At 50.3% G+C, this 22,995-nt stretch overlaps 1 protein-coding gene across 1 annotated transcript in view; it reads left to right on the forward strand.

Annotated features, from left to right (window-relative positions):
- Positions 1-22,995, forward strand: part of ADCY5 (adenylate cyclase 5) — a 138,446-nt gene that overhangs the window by 876 nt on the left and 114,575 nt on the right. Inside the window, exon 2 of the mRNA XM_011355235.1 lies at positions 2-329. Coding sequence (XP_011353537.1) covers positions 2-329 — 328 coding nt within the window. The remainder of the gene's footprint in view (position 1; positions 330-22,995) is intronic.

Below are 22,995 nucleotides of genomic sequence, written 5' to 3' on the forward strand. Positions count from 1 at the left end.
CCTACCTGGGCGTGCTGGCGGCCGCCGTGGGCGTGATCCTCGTCATGGCCGTGCTCTGCAACCGCGCCGCCTTTCACCAAGACCACATGGGCCTGGCCTGCTACGCGCTCATCGCGGTGGTGCTGGCCGTCCAGGTGGTGGGCCTGCTGCTGCCCCAGCCACGAAGCGCCTCCGAGGGCATCTGGTGGACGGTGTTCTTCATCTACACCATCTACACACTGCTACCCGTGCGCATGCGGGCCGCAGTACTCAGCGGGGTGCTCCTGTCTGCCCTCCACCTGGCCATCGCCCTGCGAACCAACGCCCAGGACCAGTTCCTGCTCAAACAGGTAGGGGCTCACCTGGCCACAGGGGTTGGATTGTGGGGCAGGCAAGCCTTGGCCTGACTCCAAAGAGAGGCGGCCCGCCCTCCCTCTTAAAGTGGTGAAAAGAGGCAGAGAGACATGGCTGTGCCAGTTGCAGTGGTGTCTTTGAGTCTCTTAACCCACTCTGAGCCCTAGCATCTTTATTTACTGAAAGAGCGCCCTTGCATTATATGTTATGCTCCTGGCCCCTTAGAAAATATGCACTAAACCGTAGCCATTATTGTGGGGATGAGAAAGAGCAAGGAGGGTTGGAACAAAAATTGTGTGGAAAGGCTCCCTTCTCTTTCCGTGCTTCCGTCCATGTGCATAAAAGGCCCATGACAAAAGTGACTGGACCCTGTAGCAGCTTCTTCTTGAGAGTCACTGCTGGTTTGTTAACCAAGTCCTGGATAGAGCTCTGGAAAGGGGAGACCCTGGGTGGCCCTTACCCAGTCTTAAGGTGAAGAGAGGTTAACCCTGACACCAGGAGTTTGGGAGCTGAAGCTATCTCTGAATTGAGGGAGGACCACCAAGTTTGTTTCATTCTACAAAAGTGCCCCAAACTGAAAGCTGCCCTCTGCAAAGGTAGGAAGGAGCCTCTGAAGCGTGTGTGGTGGCAGTCCCCTTCCTGGCTTGAGCAGAAAACTGGTGCTGGCCTTTGTGACCCCTTCACGTGGGTGCTCTTGGTTCTTGCTTTTGGGGGGGGCTTTTTATTCCTTGATGGGACTGGTTGGGTGAACCTAGAATGGTGTTCTCAGGAGGAAATAAAACTTTTAACAGGTGACTCCACCGAAGGTTTCTGGGAAAGGGGTGAGACTAGCTCCTCTGACAAGCACACTTTCTTCCTTTAACAGTCCTCTTATCTGTGACTCCATGGACCTCATCCATTGACCATTGCTGAGCCCTCCGGTTTGCATGTAGCTCCACTGGAAGAGAGTCAAGTGGGCCCTTGCTGCAGGCTTGTCTTTTGACCATGGGCTCCATTGCACCCTTCTGTGGGCATTTGCCTCCTCTGTAGAACTTCTTAACTGTATTCCATTGTCATCGCCTTTCTCCTTTCCGCCTCTAATGCCTTTCTTAGACTTTGAGCCGGTTGAGGATGACCTCTTTCTTGGGGGAGCTCTTCTCTGCCCCCTGACTCTCATACAGGGAATAGCACCAGTGTGCATTTCAGGGCTCTGGGCTCTAGCTGCACCTCCAAGGTGCTATGGTTGGGAAGGAGGGGGGGACCCGTGACTCCAGGCTCCTTTTCTAGAGAATGAGAAGATTGTGTACGCCACTTCCAGTTCCAACCTCCTGTACCAAACCTCACCTCCTACAAGGAGCCCTCTCCTTCCATTCCAGACATATTGGCCTTTCCCTCTACTGCATGGTAAGAATGGAGTCAGGGCCATACAGTGGAGCACTTACTAATTCTCCAGGGTCCACTGGTTTTGCTCCCCGTTCAATGTGAGCCCTTGGGACTCAGGAATTCTGAATTATACTTGTTTTTCCTCCTGTACCCTCTCTCTCTCTCTTGTGTAGCACAGCGCAGGGTACTTAATAGGGATTTAATAACTGTTACCAATTTAGTTGGGTTCCAATGAGTGGAGTAGGTGGGGTTGTTGATGCTGAGAAAGTTTTTCTGATCTGGGATCAGAAAAAAAAAAATCTTTAGAGATCAGCTTTGAATTTGAGAGAGAAACCTATTGAGAGGTGGTGGTTAAAAAAAGTTAACTGCTATTGTTAGTGCTAATAAAGGCTTCAGCTCTTTCCACCTGAGGATCCTCACACTCACATGGGTGTTATTTCTTTGGGGGTTGTTCCTGGTTTGGGTGGGTGGGAAGGACATGTCATCAACACAGAGCAGCAGAGATTTCCAGAATGGTTCAGGATATCTTCTAAACCAGACTTGGAACACAGGGTCTGATTACAGCCCTAGCAATCCTACATGTATGATTTCAGGAGGTTGGAGTCAGATCCCAGGAAAGGATTTCTGAACCCGGGGTACTCCAGCTCCATCTTAGCATGAAAATGCCATTGCAGCAACAGTGTCTGTCTGACTTCCCCTTCTAGTTTCTCAGGCAATTCCCACTACTCTCCCCACCTCCACCAGCCCCCAACCCCCAGCTTCTTTTACCCGCTTTGTTTGGCTGTAGGCTTTTGGGTAGATTTACACTTAACTTCTCAAGATCTCTGTTGAGTACAGCAAAGCTTGTTAGGAATGATCTATGACAAGGGAATGCAAACATTGTTTCTATTTGGCTTCAGAAAAAACTGTCTTTTTTGTTTGTATTTGATTAACCTTTCTGATTATGTCTGATATAAAATTTGTATTTCTCGAGCAAATCCTGCGGGATGGTGGGGAAATATTAGTGTGACAGGCTAGCATTAACGTCTAGGTTACCTCAGAGCAGCAGGCATTTGTGGATGACTTGGATTAGATACTTGTTCTTTTCTTTGATGAAGATACAGATCCAGGGAAATGGGGCAGCAGTGCATAGTTTCTAATGTTGGGGCTTTGGGAAATCCCCTCCTCAGGCACATAGTAGGTCCTCAGGAAACTTTATTGGCATTTCTTCACTTCTCCTCCTGTGAGACTGTCCCCTTCGCTCCCATGGCTCAGGTCCTTAATGTCAGTATCTGACCTGGGTACTTTACTCTTCTCCAGTCTCTCTTATGTTTGGAGCTCTGCCTTTTGCTCCAATTAGGAGAAGAAACATTTGGTTTCTCAACCAGTACCTTCTGATGGTTTTTACTCAAGAGAGAACAGAGAGGCAAGGTGGGGCAATCCTCTTTGGGGGATGATGTTTCTTCCTTTAGTGACTTCTCTGGCTCTAGCTCTTCTCCCGGTCTCTGCTCCCCTCCCCCTCTGCTCTTTCTCTCTCACTTCCTTTCTCTCCCCTCCCTCTCCAGTCCCCTCCCTCTCCAGTCCCCTGTTGCTCTCTGCCCACCTCTCCTCTCCTCTCCTCTGCGTGCCTGCCTGCTCTGCTTCCCCATCTCTTACTCCCCATCTGCAGCCTCTCAGCGTCTCCTTCTGTGCTCTTGTCTCACTGTCATCTCCTCAGTGGGGTACAGTAGGAGCGTCACTGGGTTGTTTTTTTCTCCTTCTTGCCTGTTACAAGTCCCTATGCTACACCCATACCATAAATAACACTTGAGCATCTGCCAAACACATTCCTCACTTGTGTTAATAGGCTGCGATGATGCCGGAGCCTGTTGCCATGGCAACCTCATTTTTGTTTGACTGTATCCCACTCTGCTACATAAAGCCTCTGCCCGCGCTCACACACAAACAAGCACGCTCACACAACTATTACATGTGCTTAGCTATTAAAAATTATTTTGGAGAAAAATCTGACGGCAGATTAATCTCATTTGGCCAAGGAGATTAGCATCTTTGTTGTCCAGTGTTACTGTAGGAGGTGATAATGGATGGAAGAGCTCTTTGAAAAGTAGAGAGTTCTGTTCAATGTGGGGTATTATTCTGCAGCCACATTAAAGCTATCTGATGTAGTTTCTGAGGAGGTGATCGTGTACCCGTGTGAGTCCTCGTGAGCCTGGGAGGGCTGTTAGAGGTCGCCCTTGCAGTGTGGACAACCCATCCCCCACCCAACCTATCTTCAGCTTCTTCCTCTCTTTCCCTCTAACCCTATTGGCGAATCTCAGTGATTTCCTGTATTTCATCCCTGTGCCTGTTTGAACCCGCAATTGTCACCAGTTGTTCCAGATATCAGAAAGACACAGGCGCTGTGTGGGTGATGTTCTGTGACTGTGAGCACGTGTGAGTGTCTGTAGCCAGGAGACTGGGGATGGGAGGGGGTGGGGACCGACTGCTGTGGCTGCCAACGGGCGGGTGCATGAGTGCGTGTGTGTGCGTGTGCGCACGTGTGTATCTGTCATGTGGGCTGACTCCAGTGTGTGTATGTGCATTCATATGTGTGTGTGTCTGTCTGTCTTGTAGGCTGGCCCGGGTGATGGAGGTGAGCCCACGGAATCCTTTGTGTTGACTTTGAAAGGAGATCATTGCAGTTCTGTCCTGTTTATTACTTAGCTGGTGGCTGGCTTCCTTTAGCCATTTGCCTTACTGATTCTGGGCCTTGATAGCCCTTCTGATCTTGACCTCTGGCTCCTCAGGGCAGTACCCTGGATGTACACGCCTCCCTTTCCATAATGAGACTGGGAGCTAGGCTTGAGTGGTTAGTTCCCTTGACCCTTCCCCTTCTTGCTACTCACACACTTAGCCACCCAGTGAGCCCCACTGAAAAGCTGCTTCCTCACTCTGGAACTTGGCCCAGAGGCCTGTCTGGTGTGTCACTGTGGCTGTCTCTTATGCGCTGCTGGCAGCCACTGCCTCACTAACTGCCCGGGTGGTGTGGAGGAGGACACACTTCCATTACAACGGCTGGGAACTGGAATCGCCTGCCACCAATTACTTCCGCCAGCACCCGCTTTTCTAGACCAGAGAAATCTGGCCTTAGCGAACTCCAGCAGCACAGCAGCCTGGGGTGGGGAGTTGGCGCTGCGGTTAGAGCTGAGGAGGGTCTGTTCCTCCTGCCTTAAGGCTAGTTATATTTACCAATTATTTTTGCTACTTGTTTTCGATTATGTTGCCTCTTCTATGCAGTGGGAAGGGTGTGCTTGGAGGGGAGCAGAAGCCTCTGAGGGAGGGGGCTGAACGGGGGTCTTCTAGAGAGAGGGTTGTTTTCTAAATCCTAGGAGTGCTTCGATTCCTGAGGGGAGGACTTCAGGAATGGCAGAGCCCCAACCCAGGAGCAGACTGATCGATCAGCTGCTGTATTTGCAGGAATGTCCACTGTTAATAATTCAATCTAAGTTTTGATCTGGAGCAAGAGCATGAGGTCTGTGTGCTGTGGAACATAGAACAGTGTGCTCACGTTCTTCTATAAAGAGAACAGGGACGAGATGTCTTAAACCCTGTCACAGAAACCTGCCCAGCCTCACAGAAGAGTTTTAAAAATCAGCTTAAAAGACTTGGACAGAAGCTTTCCTGTGCGAATGGGCCCTGGCCAAGAATCACTCTGTCAGAGGGTGCACTGGCAGCAGTAGCAGGGCTCTGGCCTGTGCTGGACCCGGCCTCCTCTTCAACTCCCACCTGGATCCCAGCAGGATGTGGAGTGGGTGTTGGGGGAAGGAGGACCCACCCCAGGTGGGAGCCTCCCTGTTATTCTGCCAGCCTCTTGCTGGGTGACTTGCAGTCATGGCTGCCCACTCGTCACCTCACTTAACTTTTTCTGTAGTGAGTCCAGATCATGGTCATTTACTTCCCTGGAGGAGAGCCGGCATTGGGAATGGAAACAGTTTGCTCTAGGAGCTTTGATAGGGGCCCGTAAATCCCCTGGGTACAGTTACATAAGTTATGTTTTAGCATATGCATATCCTTTTTTCATCCATGCTTATCAGATGGGGGTAGCTAGCTAATGGAGGTCAGGATCAGCATTTAGTTTCTCTCCCAAATGTAAAACTACATGAAGACAATCGGAAAGCCCTGCTTCCCCCTCCTCCTTTTCTCAAGGCAATGTCCACATGCAAGACAAGGGAAGATTTCTCTTTCCAACATTGTGAACAAAATCTGGGGGTTTCTTGTTATGGACCATGAGCTTAATGTGAGCCTGCATCTGGGCTGGCTGTTAGGAAAGACCAATGGGGTCTTGGTTAGGTTTTCAGGCATATCCAGTTTATAGGAGGATGGAAGCCCCTCTGAAATACTCTGCTTGATTCTAGAATTTAGAGGAAAGTGTCCAGTTTGGTGGGGGTACTGGAAACCTTGACTTCTGAGAGAATATTTGAAAGAATGAGGGATATTTAGCTGGGAGGAGAGCAGACTGTAGTCAGGTAAGAAAATCTAAAGAGACCATCTAGGCATTATGGCTGGATCCTTGTTTTCAGGTATAAGAAAGAGAACTAAATTTATTTTCAGTTGCTCCCAAGGGCAGGCAGGGTTGGGGGAAATGGGTGGGAATAGTTGACAGATTTCAGCTCCAGGTAGGAGATACCTTTCTAGCTGTCGAGGTTGCAGCCACCAAACCCGATACCTCCTGGGGTAGCCAGCTGTGTCAGTGGAGGTGTTCAAGTGGAGACCGGATGGCCGTCTGCCAAGCTTGTTATTGAGGAAATGGAAGGTTCTTCTTCCAGAGGTCTAGGGATGAGACCCAGAACTGGATCTATTTTTGAACAGCTTGGATCTAGTGTTCAAAGCTCTCTGGTTGATCTTGATGACCAAGTCTTAGGTTTGGCACCACTGGCCCGGATAACCACTCAGGTCACACCCAATCCTAGAATCTTGTGGTTTAGTATCTCGCAACAGCATGGATGCCTTCTAAAGTCTTTTGGGGTGCCTTGTCATCATGCCCATCTCAGCCTCTGCTTAAAGGAAGCAAAATCACTGCTGACTTGCACATCTATTGAGAGATGTGCAGGTGGGTTCGGGAAGTGTGTACTGATGCAAGAATGCAAAGCCGGAAGCGACTGGCAATGGTGGAATAAGATGGGAAGGATGACCCCAGACCTGGACTCATATTCTCCCCTCATACCTCCTCCCAGCCATTCCCATCCCGCCTTCCTGTTTGAGACCAAGCGGTCTGTGGTTCACCGTTGGTGGTGGTAGTGTGGGTTCAGCAGAAAGATGGAACTCAGTTTGAGTCCTAGCTTATTCATTCATTTGTCTGGTAAGTAGATGTGAAAAACCTTGAGGGTACCTCGGGTCTAGAATGGACGGTATACAATGAGGAGATCCGGGGGTGGAGGAGTGAGGCTAGAGGTAGGGAATTAGGAGATGGTTTGAAGGAGGAAGAGTTGGAAGGAAAGGAAGGTGGAGGTTGGAGCTGTGAGTGTGGGCGGGGAGGGGGAAGAGCTTGGAAGTGGGGGCAGGGGCACTGTCTGGGAACAATGGGATATAGTCACAATAAAAGGGGGTAGACAAACAAATACAAGGAGACAGTAGAGGCTTTATTCTTTAAGCCAGCCTCGTGGGTCAGCATGAAGTCACCCCCACCCCCACCCTACTCCCTCTTGCTCTGGGAGGGTTATGAGCTGCTGCTTCTGTGCTTGAGGCTTCTTGACCTCACACTTCAGTGCTGTCACCCCTCCCCTGAAGGGCTCCCCGGACTTTATCACACAGCTCACTGCAGTCCCAGCTAGCTTTTGGAAGGGGTCCTGAGGGACCTAGTGCCAACTTCAGAGCCTTGGCACATAGTAGGTACTCAATGAGGGTTTGTTTGAGTGAATGAATGGAGTGAATGGGTGGCAGAGTGGGTGGACAGCTGCATGCAGACTCTCGGCTGTGCCGAAGTGCCAGACCAACACCTCCACAGAAGGAAGCGATGTAGTCTGCTTGGAAGCCTATTTTCGTGGATTGTAATCCTAAACTCTGAGCAGGGCTTCCCAAATCCCTCCCGCTGCCATTTAAAACATGTGCCTTCCTGGAAACAGAGCTGTTGCCTGGCACCACAGATACTATATCACTTCACAGATTTTGAAAACCATTATTAAGTCATTCTTTCGCCTTCTCTTTATTCATTCAGACAACAACCATTTATTAGGTGCCTGTGTACCAGGCACTGTGCTAGGCCATGAGGGTTCCAAGATGATTCATCCTGGGTCCCAGCTCCCAGGACTGCCTTTAGCCCGGACTGTCCCACTAAGTGTCTTTTGGACAGATGTTAATAGAACTTTCACATACATACGTTTGGTTCTGTGTCAAATAAGTTAAGGAAATACTGGGTTAAAAACATACAGAATTCTTACTGTATGACTTTAAAGCTTTTAGTATGTTAATATGCACTAAAATTTTACAAGAGGGAAAGATTAAATGAAGTCCGTATCAAACATATTTGACTCCCAGAAGCAGTTTTTCAAGGAACATAATAGGGGACATCAGTGTTTGTTCGAACTCACTTTAGGACACACTGCTGCAGGGCTGGGATGAGCCTCGAAGTTTCTTAGGGTCCAGCCCTCTGCCTCTGGAGCAGGTCTAGGCAGAGTAGTCTAGACGAGGGTGTTTGGGGACTTTCCTCCCTCAGGAAGGAGATTGCCCAGCCTGCACTGGCTCGCTGCCTGTTTTAAAGTCTCATTCCACATCTTGGTCCAAAATCTTTTATGAAGTAAAATGACAGAGTTGGAAGGGGCCAGGGAGATGCTTTCTTTATCTAGTTTCAGTTTTTCTTGGGATTTTTCTGCTGTCATTAGACATTGGAGCAGGTTGGGCTTCTGTTTGATGACCTTTGATGGGTCTGGGGTCCATTGAATGTCTTTCTATAGCTTTTGCCTGAGGCACTGAGTGCATGACTGCCCGCAAGGAAGTAGCAATGGGCATTTCAGATCATCCTTCGTCCCCAAATTTTCTTTGTTTCCTTCCCATCCCTGCTTTTCAAAAGGAGGAAACTCAAAAGGGATATTTACTGCAAGACTGGCATTGGGCTAATCTCTTACATACATGACCTCATTCAGTTTTAATACCGACCCTATGAAAAAGACATTTTTATCCCCATTTCAGGGCTGCAGAAACTGGGGTGAGAGAAGGTAAGCAACTTCCCCAAGGTCACACAGCTAGTGAGCATGGCAGGTGGTTCCATGCCTGCCCATATTCCCTGTATGTACTTTTCTACTCTTGCCAGCCAGACTTCCAGCCCTCAGCACCTGAGGGCTTTCTCTGGCCCCCAGTCCTTCTGTCTCCTCAAGGCGTTGGTCAGAAGTGCTGGGGAGTTACCACTGCCAGAGCAGCTCTCAACCAATGACTGTTGGGTGCTGATTTAAGATAAATACCCCAGCTAACTTTGCTCCTGGGTTGGGGGGAGTCTAATTCCAAGACATGTGTTTTACGTTGGTTTCCAGGCCTGCAGAGGGCTTCAGTTCTGCTTGGTTATCCACGGTGGTAACAGGCTTGAAAACTTTTTTTTTTTTTTTAATCTCTTCCCTTCCTTGTTTTACCTCCCAGATAAACCACTTGTACTCAAATCCTTGCCTCAGGATCTTTTTCTGGGGTAAATCTACATTGAGAGTGGAGAAAGAGGCATTCTCACCCAGGTGTGACCCAAACACCAGGTGGGCTCCCTATCGGAGCAAAAATGCAGTAGGCACAGAACTCTGTGGCAGCCTCTAGCCCTAGTCCTGCCTTGGACCCTCACTCCCATTTGATAACCTGTTTGTCAGTAGTAGAGTGGTTGCTGGACTAGCAGAATGATGTGGAATTTTAAAACAAAAAAATATATATTTTTGGAATTTTCACTTCTGAAAAAATGTGTGGCTTTTTGTCTCCTAGATAGTGGCTCAAATATCAGCCGAAGGACTCAAACACTTTTACATTGATTAGCATTTCATAGATGACAAAGGACTTTACTGGGTGTGATCTCATTTGCTTTTCGTGACAGCTCTGAGGAGGTGATGGGTTAAAGATGGGGGCAGACATTGGCTTTGCTGCCCTGGGCCCCAGGGGAAAACCCTGGTTATATGATCCTGGCTGAATTTCCTTACTCTCTCAGTCAGTTTCCTCTCTGTGAACTGGGGATAATAGGTTCCTGACTGACTGCTGGGTGCTGATTTAAGATAAATACCCCAGCTAACCTTGGATCTGTTGTTGGGTAGCCCAAACAAGTTAATGCATGTGAGGGCACTGTTATAGATCTGTTGTGGATAGTGCTTTGGAGAAGGGGAAGCAGAGGTTCAGAGAGGTTGAGTGACCCCATTTATGTCACACAGCTAGTTAGCTAAGGAGCTGCATATAAATCCAGATCTCTGGCTCCAAATCCAGTGCTCTTTTCACAGTGGGCCCCGCCCTGGGTCTGCCCCATGGTGCCTGCAGAAGCTGGAGAAGGCACAGCTGCTCTCAAGCAGTCGTCTCAGTTTGGTTTTGGAATGCATGGTTTTTAATTTGTGATGGCCTTCCTTCCCTCATGATATCTGGCTCAGATGGGCATTAAATGACTTGTCATTTCCTGAGCCTGCAGAGATGCTACAAGGGAAAGCAGTGCTGAAGTTTGCAGGGGGCACCTGGGAGCAGATGTTTACCTCCAAAGAGCCCCCAAGTAGTTTTTATGGATACGTTAGTAGGGACTGAGACCTAGAAGAGGGTTCGGAAGTGATGCTAGGATAGCTTAGCTCTGGGGGGTGAGTCTGCCTTACATCCAGTCATGGTGGCATAAATGGAACAGGAGAGGGAAAGGAGGAGGCTGCCGGGGACACACAGGTTCACTTCTTGGTACATCCTGAAAGTCAGATGCATGGTCTTTCTGCCGAGTAGCATCCAGCAGATACGCAGTTTAGTGCTTACTAGCACGTTTCTAGGTTGTGTTTTAAACTGAGCTTCCCAGAACCATCAACCCCCTAAAAGGTACCCTAGACATCCTTTAGCTCTGCTTCAAGTCCACTTCTTTCCCTCTTACTTTTCTTGAGAAAACTAAAGGAAAATGAAACTCCTACCTGACTGCCAGTTTTTTTTTCTTTTTGTCCTGATCCAAAGATAACCTCAGAGTGGATAGGAAGGAACCCCTTTCAGGGTGCAAGCCACATCTCTCTGGATTTGTGAGATTTTATTTTCACGTTTTCCTTTGGAGATGGGAAAGCTGTGTATCTCTTCACTTAACATGCCCAAGTCTCCCTCCGGTTCTTCCTCTGGCCAAGTCCTTTTTCCTGAGGGATCCATCCGTTCCCCTAACTGGCTCCCAATCAGCAGTATCTGCTGGGAAGTGCCTTGGCCCTGATATCTCAGCCGAAGAGGCTGCTAAGGGAGAGGAGCCACAGCTGCACCCCCAGTGATCAGGGTAGGCTTGTGGCCCTCCAGGGGCCCTGCCTTTGTAACTTCTGGTGCTGTGAACCTAAATTAGAAACATTTTCTTCTTCTGATCTTGTTGGGTTTATCTGTTGGTCTTTCTACTTGACTATCAGCCCTCTGAGGGCCGAAGACTTACCTGTTTAAATACCCAAATTTTTACTGAGTGTTACTGACTTTCTGATCCCTACTCTCCCAGCACTATGTGAGGAAGGCAGATGGTTCCCATCCTCAGGTTCCACAGGGAGTTCTGACTCCAGGAGGCAAGTTCAACTGTAAGAACAATAACCATGAACATAAATACACAAATTCCAAAAAATATTCTTCATTCTTTCCCAAGTGATCTCATGAAATAACAGTTCTTACAGGGTGTTATAAACTTCCTAACAGCTGATTGCCATGTATTACAGTGCATATGTCAGCCTCAGTGCTTTACCTTAAATGCTCAGGGCTGGGACTTAACTTTCTGGGTGAGTTAACCCCAAGTAACCCAACAGAGCTTAAGGTGTGGGAAGTGAAGGCACATGTAGGAGTTTTTACGTAACCCCGGAATCCAGGCTTACCCGAGTGGGCCTGGGCATCAGCATTTTGTAATGCTCCCGGGGATGCTGATGTGTACCCGGGTCAAGAACTCCTGCCCTGAGCCTCCCTTCATCGGCAGAGGGATCATGTGGATGATGTTGAATCTGATTTATAGCTGTATTGAAAGGCAAGTTGTTTATATCGAAAGGGTTTATTGTGGTGATTCAGTAAAGAGTGATGACCACTAAAAATTATTGCAGGCGTGTAATAGGGGAAGAAAATTTGGTTGGTGGTTGGTGTATGAAATCTTGTCAGGCACGGCTGTGGTTCAGTATATTTATGTTGCTCTTATCACCAGCAATTAGCTCCAAACATGACTCGATAAATGGCTTAGTGCAGTGCTATAACTGCAAGAATATTTTAGAAAATGACAGCTACATCGTGTGCTCCACTGAGCTGTCTCAGCAGAGCAGCAAATCTTACTGGACATTCCTGACAGTCTGTTAGCTACAAACAAATGCCTATTGATCAGGGTTAACTCTTCCCTCTTCTCTTTTACGTGGCGTTTCACTTTTGAATGGCGAGAAATTGTACAAACACCTGCGGCCCCTTCCCACCTTCAGCAGTGTTCATAAGTCTGTGTGAGTCTCTCTCGGACTAGGGCATAAACTAGAACAGTGTAGTAGATGCTTAATAAATATCTGTTGGATGGTTGAATGAATTTGCTCAAAGTTACACAGCAGGTAAATAGCAATGTTAGTCCGGCACTATTGTCACTATTACTTTTTCTTTGACTCTTAAGCACATGAAACCAAGGGATCATACAGTTAGCGACTCCTCATAGGCATTTATTGTTATCGGCTTGCATGGCAAACACTAAGAGGGTAAGGAAAAGTGATGGAGATGGAGAAGTGGGGCTTGCACCCTGTGAGGATTTCCTGTCCACTTTCGGATCAAGGCAGGACGCGTTAAGGATCATGCTGCAGCCCTTGTGCTCTGGGAGGACTGTGAGAAGCGCATGAAACTTGGGGTCCACCTGAGGACTCAGAAGATTGAGAAGCACCAGGTGCATGGGACTGAGGCCTGGCAAGCATCTCCATCCAGGACAGGAAGATGTCTTCGGGTTAAATCCTCTCCGAATGGCCACATGTGGATTACGATGTGGTCTTTTTTGGAAAGGGGTTATCTGGGGAGAGTTAATTTTGGATTCCGCTTTACATTTATTTTTAAAGTGGAATATTTCTCCAGCATTGGTGACAATGGCCTAGAAAAGCCAGTTAGTCACCATCTGACATCTCCATGTGAGGTGTTGCTGTTCCTGCTTTTCCCACCTGACCTTCATCCATGGGGCTGATTTAAAGATTTAAAGGTCTGTGAGCTTTTCCCTCTGAAGCCTCAGGGGTGATTTCACTGGTAAACAGATCTATGGGGGAGCTCCTTCTGGGTCTGAAGTGGTGTCCTCCGTGGGCGTGGGGGGTCTGCAGCCCCTGGAGGTGCTCTTCGCTTCTCTTGGAAGAAGCAATGGCATCTAGGTGAGGCCTTTCCTTGCCACGTCCTGGTCTGTAAGGTTGGTTCCAGCCTGCCTTTCCCACAGTATTTTTGTTCTTTACTTTTGCTCTGTATTTTCTGGAAATAAAGGGAAAAATCACCCTAAAACTGAGCCTGGATTTAAAGAACAGACCTGGTTTCTCTTAAGGGAACGAAAAGGTGTGGAACGCTGCATCCCACTTCCCCAGGGGTCTCCTCTAGGTTCAGCTGTGGGGCAGGAAGGGGCTTTCGTTGGTGGATGCCGGAGGCTCTGCTGCGTGGAGGTGGGAGAAAGGAGAGGCCTGAGAGAGGCCTGGGAGAGAGTGTGGAAGGTGGCGCCGACCAGCACATTTTGCTGAGAGTTGGGGAGAAGGGCTGAGCCTGGCCCTGGAGTGAAGTGTGGAGCATTTACTCACTGCAAGCTGAGCTGCCAACTCTGAGACTCCCACTGGTCTCCACACCCCTATTGTAATTAGCCTACAAAGGACAACTCAGGCCTGGGGGCAGCGGGGCAGCAGGGCAGTGGGGCAGCGGGGCAGCAGGGCAGTGGCTGGGGCAGGCAGGTGGGAGGACCCAGTTGCAGTTGGGTGCGGGATGGGGTGGCGTGATTTCTTCCCTAGTGAAGAGTGCAGAAGGCAGAGCCTTGGACACTGTGATGTGCCCACACGCTCCCACTTGCTGCAGCCCCCTTGTCCGGTCCCACCCTTCTTAGGAAGGGGTAATCCGGTACCTCTCTCTGCCTCTGTTAATTAATTCAGAGTTTGTGTGAATTCTGACGTCTCCAGGCTCCTGGAGTGAAAAGCTTGCAGGAAGCTACCTCATTGGCAGGTGGGGGCTGGAGGAGCCAGGTGTGGAGGGCTTTGTGATCTCCCTCCACCTCCATCTAGGGCTGGGGAGTGGCTGAGTGCAGGTACTCACTGGGGATCGGTGCGGGGGATTCCTTTTTTAATGCGGGGTCCCGTTTGGAGGTGTCCTGACAGCCTTCCTGGTGTGGGGTGGGCTGTCCTTGGGGAACAGAATCTCTGTTTCTTTTGCATACCAGCCTTTCCACTGTCCTGGTGAACCCCCAGAGCCCTGGGCATGGAGAAGAAAGAGGAAGCTTTGTATCCTTCCCCTTGGGGAATGTTCAGTCTGATGGAAATCTGCCTCTCTGAGATGCCCAGCCTAAAGATAGGACAATATTGCCAATTCCTACCATTTATGATGCACTTACCATGTGCCAGGCATAGCACTGAGCACTTACTAACTTATTTGATCCTCATAATCTCCCATTATATAGATATTACTATTTTTTTTTAGAACATTTTATAGATAAGAAAATTGAGACCCAGAGAAGGAAGTGGCTTGCACAATTAGAGAGTGGTATGGGGGGTGGGAGATGTGGTTCAGGGTTCACACTCTTAGCCAGTGCTCCAGCAGCTCCTAAACTTGTGTGCACAGTAAGTCTCTTTGAAAATTTGATTCCTGGGCCCCATGTCAAGAGAATTTGATCCAATAAGTCTGGGGTAGGCCCTGGGAATCTGCACCTTAACTAGGCACCCCCATATTTGAGGCAGGTGCCCCAAGGACACAGTTCTACCCCATAGTGCCTTCCCAGGTGGAGAAAGGATTGAGATTGGTAGGGTCCTCCTTCCCCGAAGTGATGGGGAGTGCCAGGCCCCTGCAGAGACAGAAGTTTCTGTGTTAACTTGTGGGGCAGACTGGGGAAGGCAGAATGAGATGGTTAGACTGTGAGGGTAGGAGGGGACTTTCTGCTGAGCTTATGCCTGGTGGTTCTCAGGGGACAGAGCTGGAGGAGGCTGTTGGGGAGGCAAGGGAGAGGAGATGGAGAGACTAATGGGGGCTGCGGGGAGGAGTCAGGAGCTAGGAAGTGGCTTGGAGCAGAACATATGTCGATGGCCAGAGAGGAGACAGACTGGGATTTTCAGGTGACTTCAGGGACACCAGCTGTGATGCTGTGGTGCGTGACTGTAGGCACAGCAGTCCTGACAGAGAGATATCTGCCTCTGCCTCAGTTTCCTCATCCGTATAACACAGAGCAAATAACCTCTGAAGCTCCTTCTAGTGTGTAGATTCAAAGGTGCAGTGGGGTCAAATAAGAAAGGACTTCACTCTAGAGGCCTGGACGGGAGTGCTACGCAGACAAAGCGATACAACCCTGGGGTGTGGGGTGGACCGAGAGTCACACCGCCAAGGTGCATGCTTCTCAGACATTTCTTTCTTGTCTTAACCTTGGTCATGGGTCCCTGTGCATCATTTCTCCTGGTCCGTGTCCCTCCATCTTTTTGAATTCCACATGTCTGAAATAAAAAATCATCATCCCTAAATCAGTTTTATTTTCGTCAGTGTCAATCCTCTCTTTGTCTGGGCACTGGTGTTAGATGTTTGTTGGACTGGATCGTTTAAGAGCTACCTACCCTGTGTTAGGCACTGGGAAGCCGAGGTGAGTGAGCCGCAGACCCTGTCCGTGAGCGCAAACCTCCATTCTGAGCGCTTTAGTTATAAGAACTCATTTAGTTCCCACAACAGCACTGTGAGGTAAGCACTGCTGTTGTCACCCCCATTTTGCAGACGAGCACAGTGAGACAGGGCAGGTCAGGTAACGTGCCCCAGCTCACACAGTGAACCGGGCAGCCTGGCTCCAAATCGGGGCTCTACCTCCCGAATCCTATGGGTAGGTGGGCGTCAGCCCCGCTGGGCACAGCGTGACGCCTGCAGCTTTAACAGCTGAAACCCAGCATGCCGGCTGTGCCAGGGAGGGAATGGGAAGAAGGTTTGTGGCAAAGGTGACACTGGCTAGTGGGTGGGACTAGGTTGGGAAGAGTGTAGATATCTGGGCCGAGGCAGTTGGGTTTTTGGAGATGACGGTGATCACTAGAAGGTCATTATGCAGGAGAGTGAGGGGATGTGTCCCCATCTGTGTAGAGAGGTGGCTCTAGTGTAGGGGTGCGGAGCTGGAGGGAGGAGCCTCCAGGGAGAGGGAGAGTCAGGGCTGAGTGTCCAAGGCTTGTGAAGAGGGTGGGGAAGGTTGAGGGTCAGGGCCTTCAGACAGGAAGGAGAAAGTCATGGGGAGCATCTAGGCATGTATGTGCTAGTTTCTCCTTGCTTTGGTTATTAGTGGTGCCAAGCCTGCTCGCCTGTGCTCCCTAACTGGGAGACCAGCTCCCAGCCTCTAGGGAACTAGATATCACCTCTTCCCTAGGAGACCCGGGATAGATCCCAAGGGCCCTCTTCCTTACTTTTTCTTGGGCTTTAAATATCCCATGTCGGCCCCCTCGCCTCAAATTCCTAGGGCTCTGCCTTTATCCAGGCGCGAAGCATCAAAACGTTCAGCCTCCTAGCTCCTCCTCTCCTTCTGGAACCCAGGAGCCCCACCCCAGCCAGCTCCTGCCTGGTGCCCAGAGATTTAAGCCTCTGAGAACGTCATCTCTTTTTGGGACCCTGGTGTCCTGGCCACCCTGACCCCCAACAGAGTGCCTAGTGCTTCCATGAGCTCGATATGCCAGCCTCCATACATGGAGCTACCCGACAGAGTACATATTTACCCTTTTTCATTTCTTGCCCCCTCCCGCCATTAGAATGTCAGCCTCCCCAGGCAGAAATTCCTTGTGCTCACAGCTGTGTTCCCTGTGCCTGCAGGGCTCAAATCTCAGCTTTGCCAGGTTTCAAAGTCTCCTCAACAGGCTCCTTGCCATTTCGGAGCCTAAGTGTTCCCCATAAAACGTGAGAGAGTTAGACTTGAGGGTTGTGTTGAACATTGTATGTGATGATGTATACAAAGCATTTAGCACAGGGATTGCCAAAAGAAACACCCTCAGCAAGTGACCTGTGGTCTATCCTAGCTGCACATAGTTTTAAGTTCCTACACATTTTAGGAGAGCTTAGTGTTTCTCTTGAATGCCTCTGTGTTCGGACAGCATTGAATAGGGCAGAAGGAAATTGCATTACCTTCAGAAAGAAGGCTAAGTGGAAGAAGGGCTAGGTCCTGGGTGTTTACTCCACCCCTACCCCATCCTTATTCCGGCTGGTGGCCACCAAGTGATCTGCACAGACCCTCCAGGAACGCGGCTGTCCCCAGAACTCACTGGGACTGTCCTGGGAGCTGGGACCAGGACTTTCCTGGGTGAGTGTCAATAGGGGAATGGGCTGACCCAGATTCCCCTGAATTTGGGGGTGCCTGCAGCTGAGGGAGACTGCAGTGAGGTCAGGGCTGTGACCAGCATTCCCAGCGAGGCTGGAAGAAAAACTGAGGATGGTTTTGAAAGAATTGGAGTTACTGGAGAAGTGTGGGGCACACATCTGCTCTCTCAGATGTGCTTCCTTGTGTAACTTCATTAAGACATGCACACATACAGGAAAGGACAACAAAACCGCCCACAGACCACCAGAGGCCTCAATGCCCAGAAAGCTTGGAGCCTGTGAGATCTTTTGGAGGGAAAGACTGAAAGAAGTCAATAAGACACTTGAGGGATCTGGCCTCGGGTGAGTGAAAACCAGGACATTGAGTCAAGTCCCTTGCTCCAGGGTGGGTGTCTAGGTGGGGTAGGGCCCATGTAGGGGATAAGAGATTGTGACACTATCCAGAACATCCCCTGGCAAGTTGGACCTTTGAGGCTGGCTGGACACAGGGCTGGCCAGCTGGGTGGATGGTTGGAGGACTGCTGAGAAGTGGCCTGCCGGCTTCCTGCCTGTTCATAACCTTGTGTGCCCCAGACTGGGCCCCTTCTCTCCAGTGCTGTTACCCTAACACTGAGCGAGGGGCCCCCTGTTCCTAGGCTGCTCTCAGAATGCCTGGGGTGGGGCTGTGCCAGTGCCAGAAACCACAGCAGACCCTGACCCTGCCTAATGGAGGCGGTCTCGAAATGGACCTTTTTTTCTTTTTGGCTAGATTAACATTTGGCATTTCAGGGTGCTGGCCCCATGCCCGGTTGCTCTGGCCTTCTGCCTGTCAGCTCCTTTGAGGCTATTTTTGCCATTCACTTATTTATTAACTATTATTGCTCCCCAGGACAGATGGGCGCACACACACACTCTCTCACACACACACACACACACACACACACACACACGTGCGCGCGCGCGTGCACATACCTTCACACCCTCCAACTTGGCGCCTATTGGAAAAGCCAGCCTGCACCCACTAGACTGAACATGGGGTGCAGAAAAGGGAAGTGACCAGAAGATGATCACTTTGAGTTAGAGTCTAGGAAGGGCTGTGGGGTGGTGGGAAGTAGCGACCTCCCCTCACTCATCATTTCTCAGAGACAACTCCCACTCTCAAGGCATCTCTGTTCCTGTTCTCTCACCCTCAAGGGTGTTCATTCCTGGAAGAGCTCATGTGAGAGGACTGTGGATCTTGCCTGGACCATCTTTCCAGAGAATCAGCAGGGGGTCCTGGGAGAACTAAGGCCCCCTTCCTAGGATGCAGGAGAGCGCTTGCTTCTTTCCTGAGGGGGCCAAAGGCTTGCTTCTCTAGCCAATTCCACCAAGTCACCCCCATCTTCCAAAGGAGGGAAACTTGGTTTCTGTCTTTGGAGAGCAATCAGCCTGATGGGGACAACCCCGGGCTCATGAGATAAATAGTCCTTGATCCCACCATCTGACAGCACAGGTAATTGGAAGGAACAGATTTGACTGAGGGGCAGCATGCACATGGCCCTGTCTGCCGTTCAGTCCCTCTGATAGCAGGTGGCTAGCAGAGCAGAGGCCAGCCCCACAACTGCACAAACCTGTGAGTCTCTCCTGTGTGCAGGGCATGGTGTGTGGTACAAGTATATACCGTGGACTTGAGTGCCATGTGATAATCCCCACGCTTGCTTCCAGTCTCCTGTCTCAGGGCCAGCCCATCTGCTCCGAGGCTGGGGCCCCGGCCATGTTCCCCTCTACGTTCCCCTCCACAGTCTTGCCCATGGGGCTCTCAAAGGCCATCATGGAACCAAAGGGAGAACAGAAAGAACAGCAGGGACCTTCTACCTTAGGCGTGCCAGAAATGGGAATGATGCCACCTGCAGGGCAGTGAGTGAGGAGCTGGGGCGGAGGCTGCCCACGAGTGGTGGTGACCATGCCTGAGTCCTGGGGTGTCTCCCCATTTTCTTCCACTCAGCTGGCCAGCTCCACCCTTCCCTTTTTTGGGTGTGTGCTTTCTTGATTCCCATGGACCCTTCTTCTCTACCTCAAGAAGACACTGCACTCCTGGGACTGGATATTTACTGCAGAGGGACTGCCAGCTGCTTGACTCTGTCGTGTGAGGCCTTTCTATCTTGGGGCCGCTTCTTAGAATGGTGTCAGGGAGCTCCCTAAGGGTAGGGGGCTTGCCCCTTCCACCAGATGGGGAATTAAGGTCAGGGGCTGCACCTTCCCCCACAGACTAGGTGCTCCTGAGGGCAGGGGCCCAGTCTGTCCCATCAGATTGGGAACTCTCTGAAGGCAGAAGATGTAACATCAGATCGAGAGCTTCTTAAGGATGGGATTGGGCCCCTTGTTCCCCCGCTCAGGACCCAGTATCTGTCTGTGAGACTCAGAGGTGCTCAGTCTTGGGCACCTGGAAGGCCTGGAGAGAGGACAGGATGCTGGAGGTCCCACTGCCATAGCCAAGGATGCCAGAAGAGTGGAAACTTCCCACCTCCTGCAGGAAAGCAGAGCCAAGAATTACATCCCCTTAATGGGAAGCTTCCCTCCACTTCCCCTTCCACAGGGGTGGGGTAGGGCTGGGTTTTATAGCCCGAGTGGGGGGATTTCACAAGCCTGAAAGCCATTTGAGCACTCAGGGCACTCAGGGTTTGTGCCAAGCTCAGAGCATGAGTCAGGGAGGTGGGTGTGGGATGGGTGGGCAGTCAGACGCTGGAGAATAAGTGCCCTCTTCAGCTGCTGCCTCCTGTGGCCCAATTCTGAGCCCAGGGCCATGGCAGTCCCAGTAACTGGCCTGTCCCCTTCCTGTGAGGTGCAGGGAAGTATCATCTCATCATCCTTGAGGTCAGCTCCGATGCTCCTTCCCAGGATGGACAGTTGGGAAGTCTTCTCTTTGTGTTCCAATTATGCTGGACTCCTGTCAGATTGCGATATATCTGTGTATCTTTCCCCTACTGGAGAAAGACCATCTTTGTCATCTTTGTGCTCATCCCTCTCCTGGAATGGCCATGGTTCTTGGACTTCTGGAGTGCAATGGGTTCTAAAGGGCTCCCAGCAGCATGAAAAAGGTGACAGAGCCCGCTGCTGGTGGGTCTGGCCTGAAAGCCATTGTCCTGTGGGCTGGGAAAAGGTGGGTCCTCATGGCTGGTGGGGGCTGGGGAAGGGGGATTTATCTCAGTCGTGAACTGACCTTGACCTTTGGTCGTGACTCAGTGGCTGTGCAGTTTAATGGCAGGCACTTAGGCTTTGCAGTCAGGAAGCTGTGGATATGAAACCCAGCTTCACCATCCACTTTGTGTATAGGTTACCTTGAATGAGTGACCGGAACCGTCTGATCCTCCATGTCCCCGTCTGATTACTTGGGGCTGTCGTGAGGCTTGTGTACTAATTTGTGTGAAATACCCTGTTCCTCACTGTCTGTGGAACTCCATGGACGGGCTGAGGGAAGGAGGTAAGTCAATGAAATGTCTCACTTCTCTGGTCACCGTGCCTTCTCTAAGTTTTCCATGGCCTTGTGTATTTTAACTTCTGGCTGCTTTAACTACTTCTCTAAATCTAGACTCAGCTTTGATGCCACTTTACCAAGAGAAGAGGAGAGACTGAGGCAGTATTAGGAGCTGGGCAGAGCCATGCGAGGGCCCTTTCTACCCAGTAAGAAGCTGGCAGTCCCAGTGCCTGCAGTGTTCTGCTTCCCAGTAAAGACTGCATTATTATGAGCTAATGTCTGTGCTGTGCCCGGAGTGGCCGGGAAGGAAACATCGAGTAATATGATTACTACAACAGTAATAATAACAGCAACAACCAACAACACCAACAAGCACACACAATTATGGGGAAGGCTGAGACTCGAAGGCCTGGCTCCAGGCCAGGGCTGTGGTTAGTGTACCACAGGGGATGGCCGTGGGGCTTGAAGGCAGCAGGTTTCAGGCTTTTGGTGCTCAGCTATCTCTCTCACAGTCTCACCGCATTAAATAAAAAGCCTTCAGGACAAATCAATAAGTCCCTTCTACTATAGCACAACAGTTGGGTTTAATATGGCAGATCTGGGGGCTGGTGGAGATGTTCCCAGAGGGGAGGCAGTGGGCTCCATTTGTCCTATGTGCCCCCTGCCTTCTCTCCACTCGCCCGCTCAGAACTTCTTTCATCTAGGCATTGCCCACTGCAGGACTGTCGCTGCCCTTGGATGTTGACTTGAGCCAGGGTGTAGGGGGCAGTTGCTCTGTGAAAACTCTCTCCATGGCTCAGTCTGATGGCCAGAGCGGACCACACCCAGGCCCTGGATTTAGGACTAGGTAGCATAGTGAGATAATATCTTTGCTGCCCAGATTGGCACAGAGGCTTGCTTTGTGTGTGATATGATTACTACAGTGCAGTGGCTAAGGATCACCTGAGTTTGAATCTTGGCTTTGTCGTTCACAAGCTGCGTGACCTTAAGTAAGTTCCCTAACCTCTTTGGGACTCAGCTTTCTCGTCCAGAAGTGGAGGTAAGTTGTTATGCATACTTATAATGATGCGTGACACATGATAAGCCCACGAGGGTCAGCTCTTTCATAGTTGTTATTTCAATAGGAACAATAACAATACCTTAGCAACTTCTGCTTTTGGGGTCTGTAATGTGTTGAACTGTTTCTTCCAAAAAGATGTCAAAGTTCTAACTCACAGTACCTGCGACCTTATGTGGAAATGGGGTCTTAGCAGATGATCAGGTTAGTTGAGGTCGTTAAGGAGGACCTTAATCTAATATGACCAGTGTCCTTATTTAAAAAAGGCAAAATTTAGGCCCAGAGATAGACATGTGTTAAGAGAAGACACAGAGAAAACATCTACAAGCCAAGGAAAGCCTGAGGCTACTTGAGGCTAGGAGAAAAGCCTGGAACAGATTCTCTCTCACAGCCCTCACAGGCACCAACTTTGCTCGCACCTTAATTTTGGACTTTTGGCCTCCAGAACTGTGAGACAATACATTTCTGTTGTTGGAGCCACCTAGTGTGGCATTTTGTTACGGCAGACCTAGGAAACGAATGCAGGGTCTGATGGGACGTTGCCCACTACCCCCCACTGCCACCCAGAGCTGCCCGCCATGCCCAGGGGAGAGGAACGGGATAGGACTGAACAGGCCAAGGGTCTGGGGCCTGCTGTCAGGCTTTGGCTGGTCTTGGGCCTCTGGCATCTGTCTCAGATGGTCCAGGCCCTTGGCCACGCAGGTAAGTGGAGCTGGGGCCATTCGTAGGGCTTGCCCCTTGCCTCCCACCCTGCCTTCCTGCCCCTTGCCTCTGGTTCTTGGAGTGCTCCTCACCTCACCCTTGCTCCAGGCAGGAGGAAATAGAGAAAGGAGATAATAGATCTCTGGAGAGGATAAGCTAAAATGGGGTTTGGGCCTGAACGTATCTGTCCCTCTCCTCGCCTGTCTCTTGGAGCCTTAACTCTGATCTCTAGGTGGGAAGTGGTTTGTCTGCCTGGGGTATGTCTGTGCGTGTGTGTGAGTACAGAGAAGGTCCCTCACTAAGGTGCTGTGGGCCTTGTAACTATAACTCATAAACATAAAATCAGGTTGTGCTAGACGGAGGAGACCTGTCTCCGTGTGGTGGTGGCTTCTGACACAGCAGCCGGCATCAAAGGCCTCCACAGGGCATCTTGGCAGCCTGCCCCTGCCTTCTCCCTCCAGAGAACAGGTTGTTGTTCATTTGTGGAAACGGATAGGTCTTGAGT

Source organism: Pteropus vampyrus, unplaced genomic scaffold (assembly GCF_000151845.1).
Source record: "Pteropus vampyrus isolate Shadow unplaced genomic scaffold, Pvam_2.0 Scaffold1, whole genome shotgun sequence".
NCBI classification, from domain to species: Eukaryota; Metazoa; Chordata; class Mammalia; order Chiroptera; family Pteropodidae; genus Pteropus; species Pteropus vampyrus.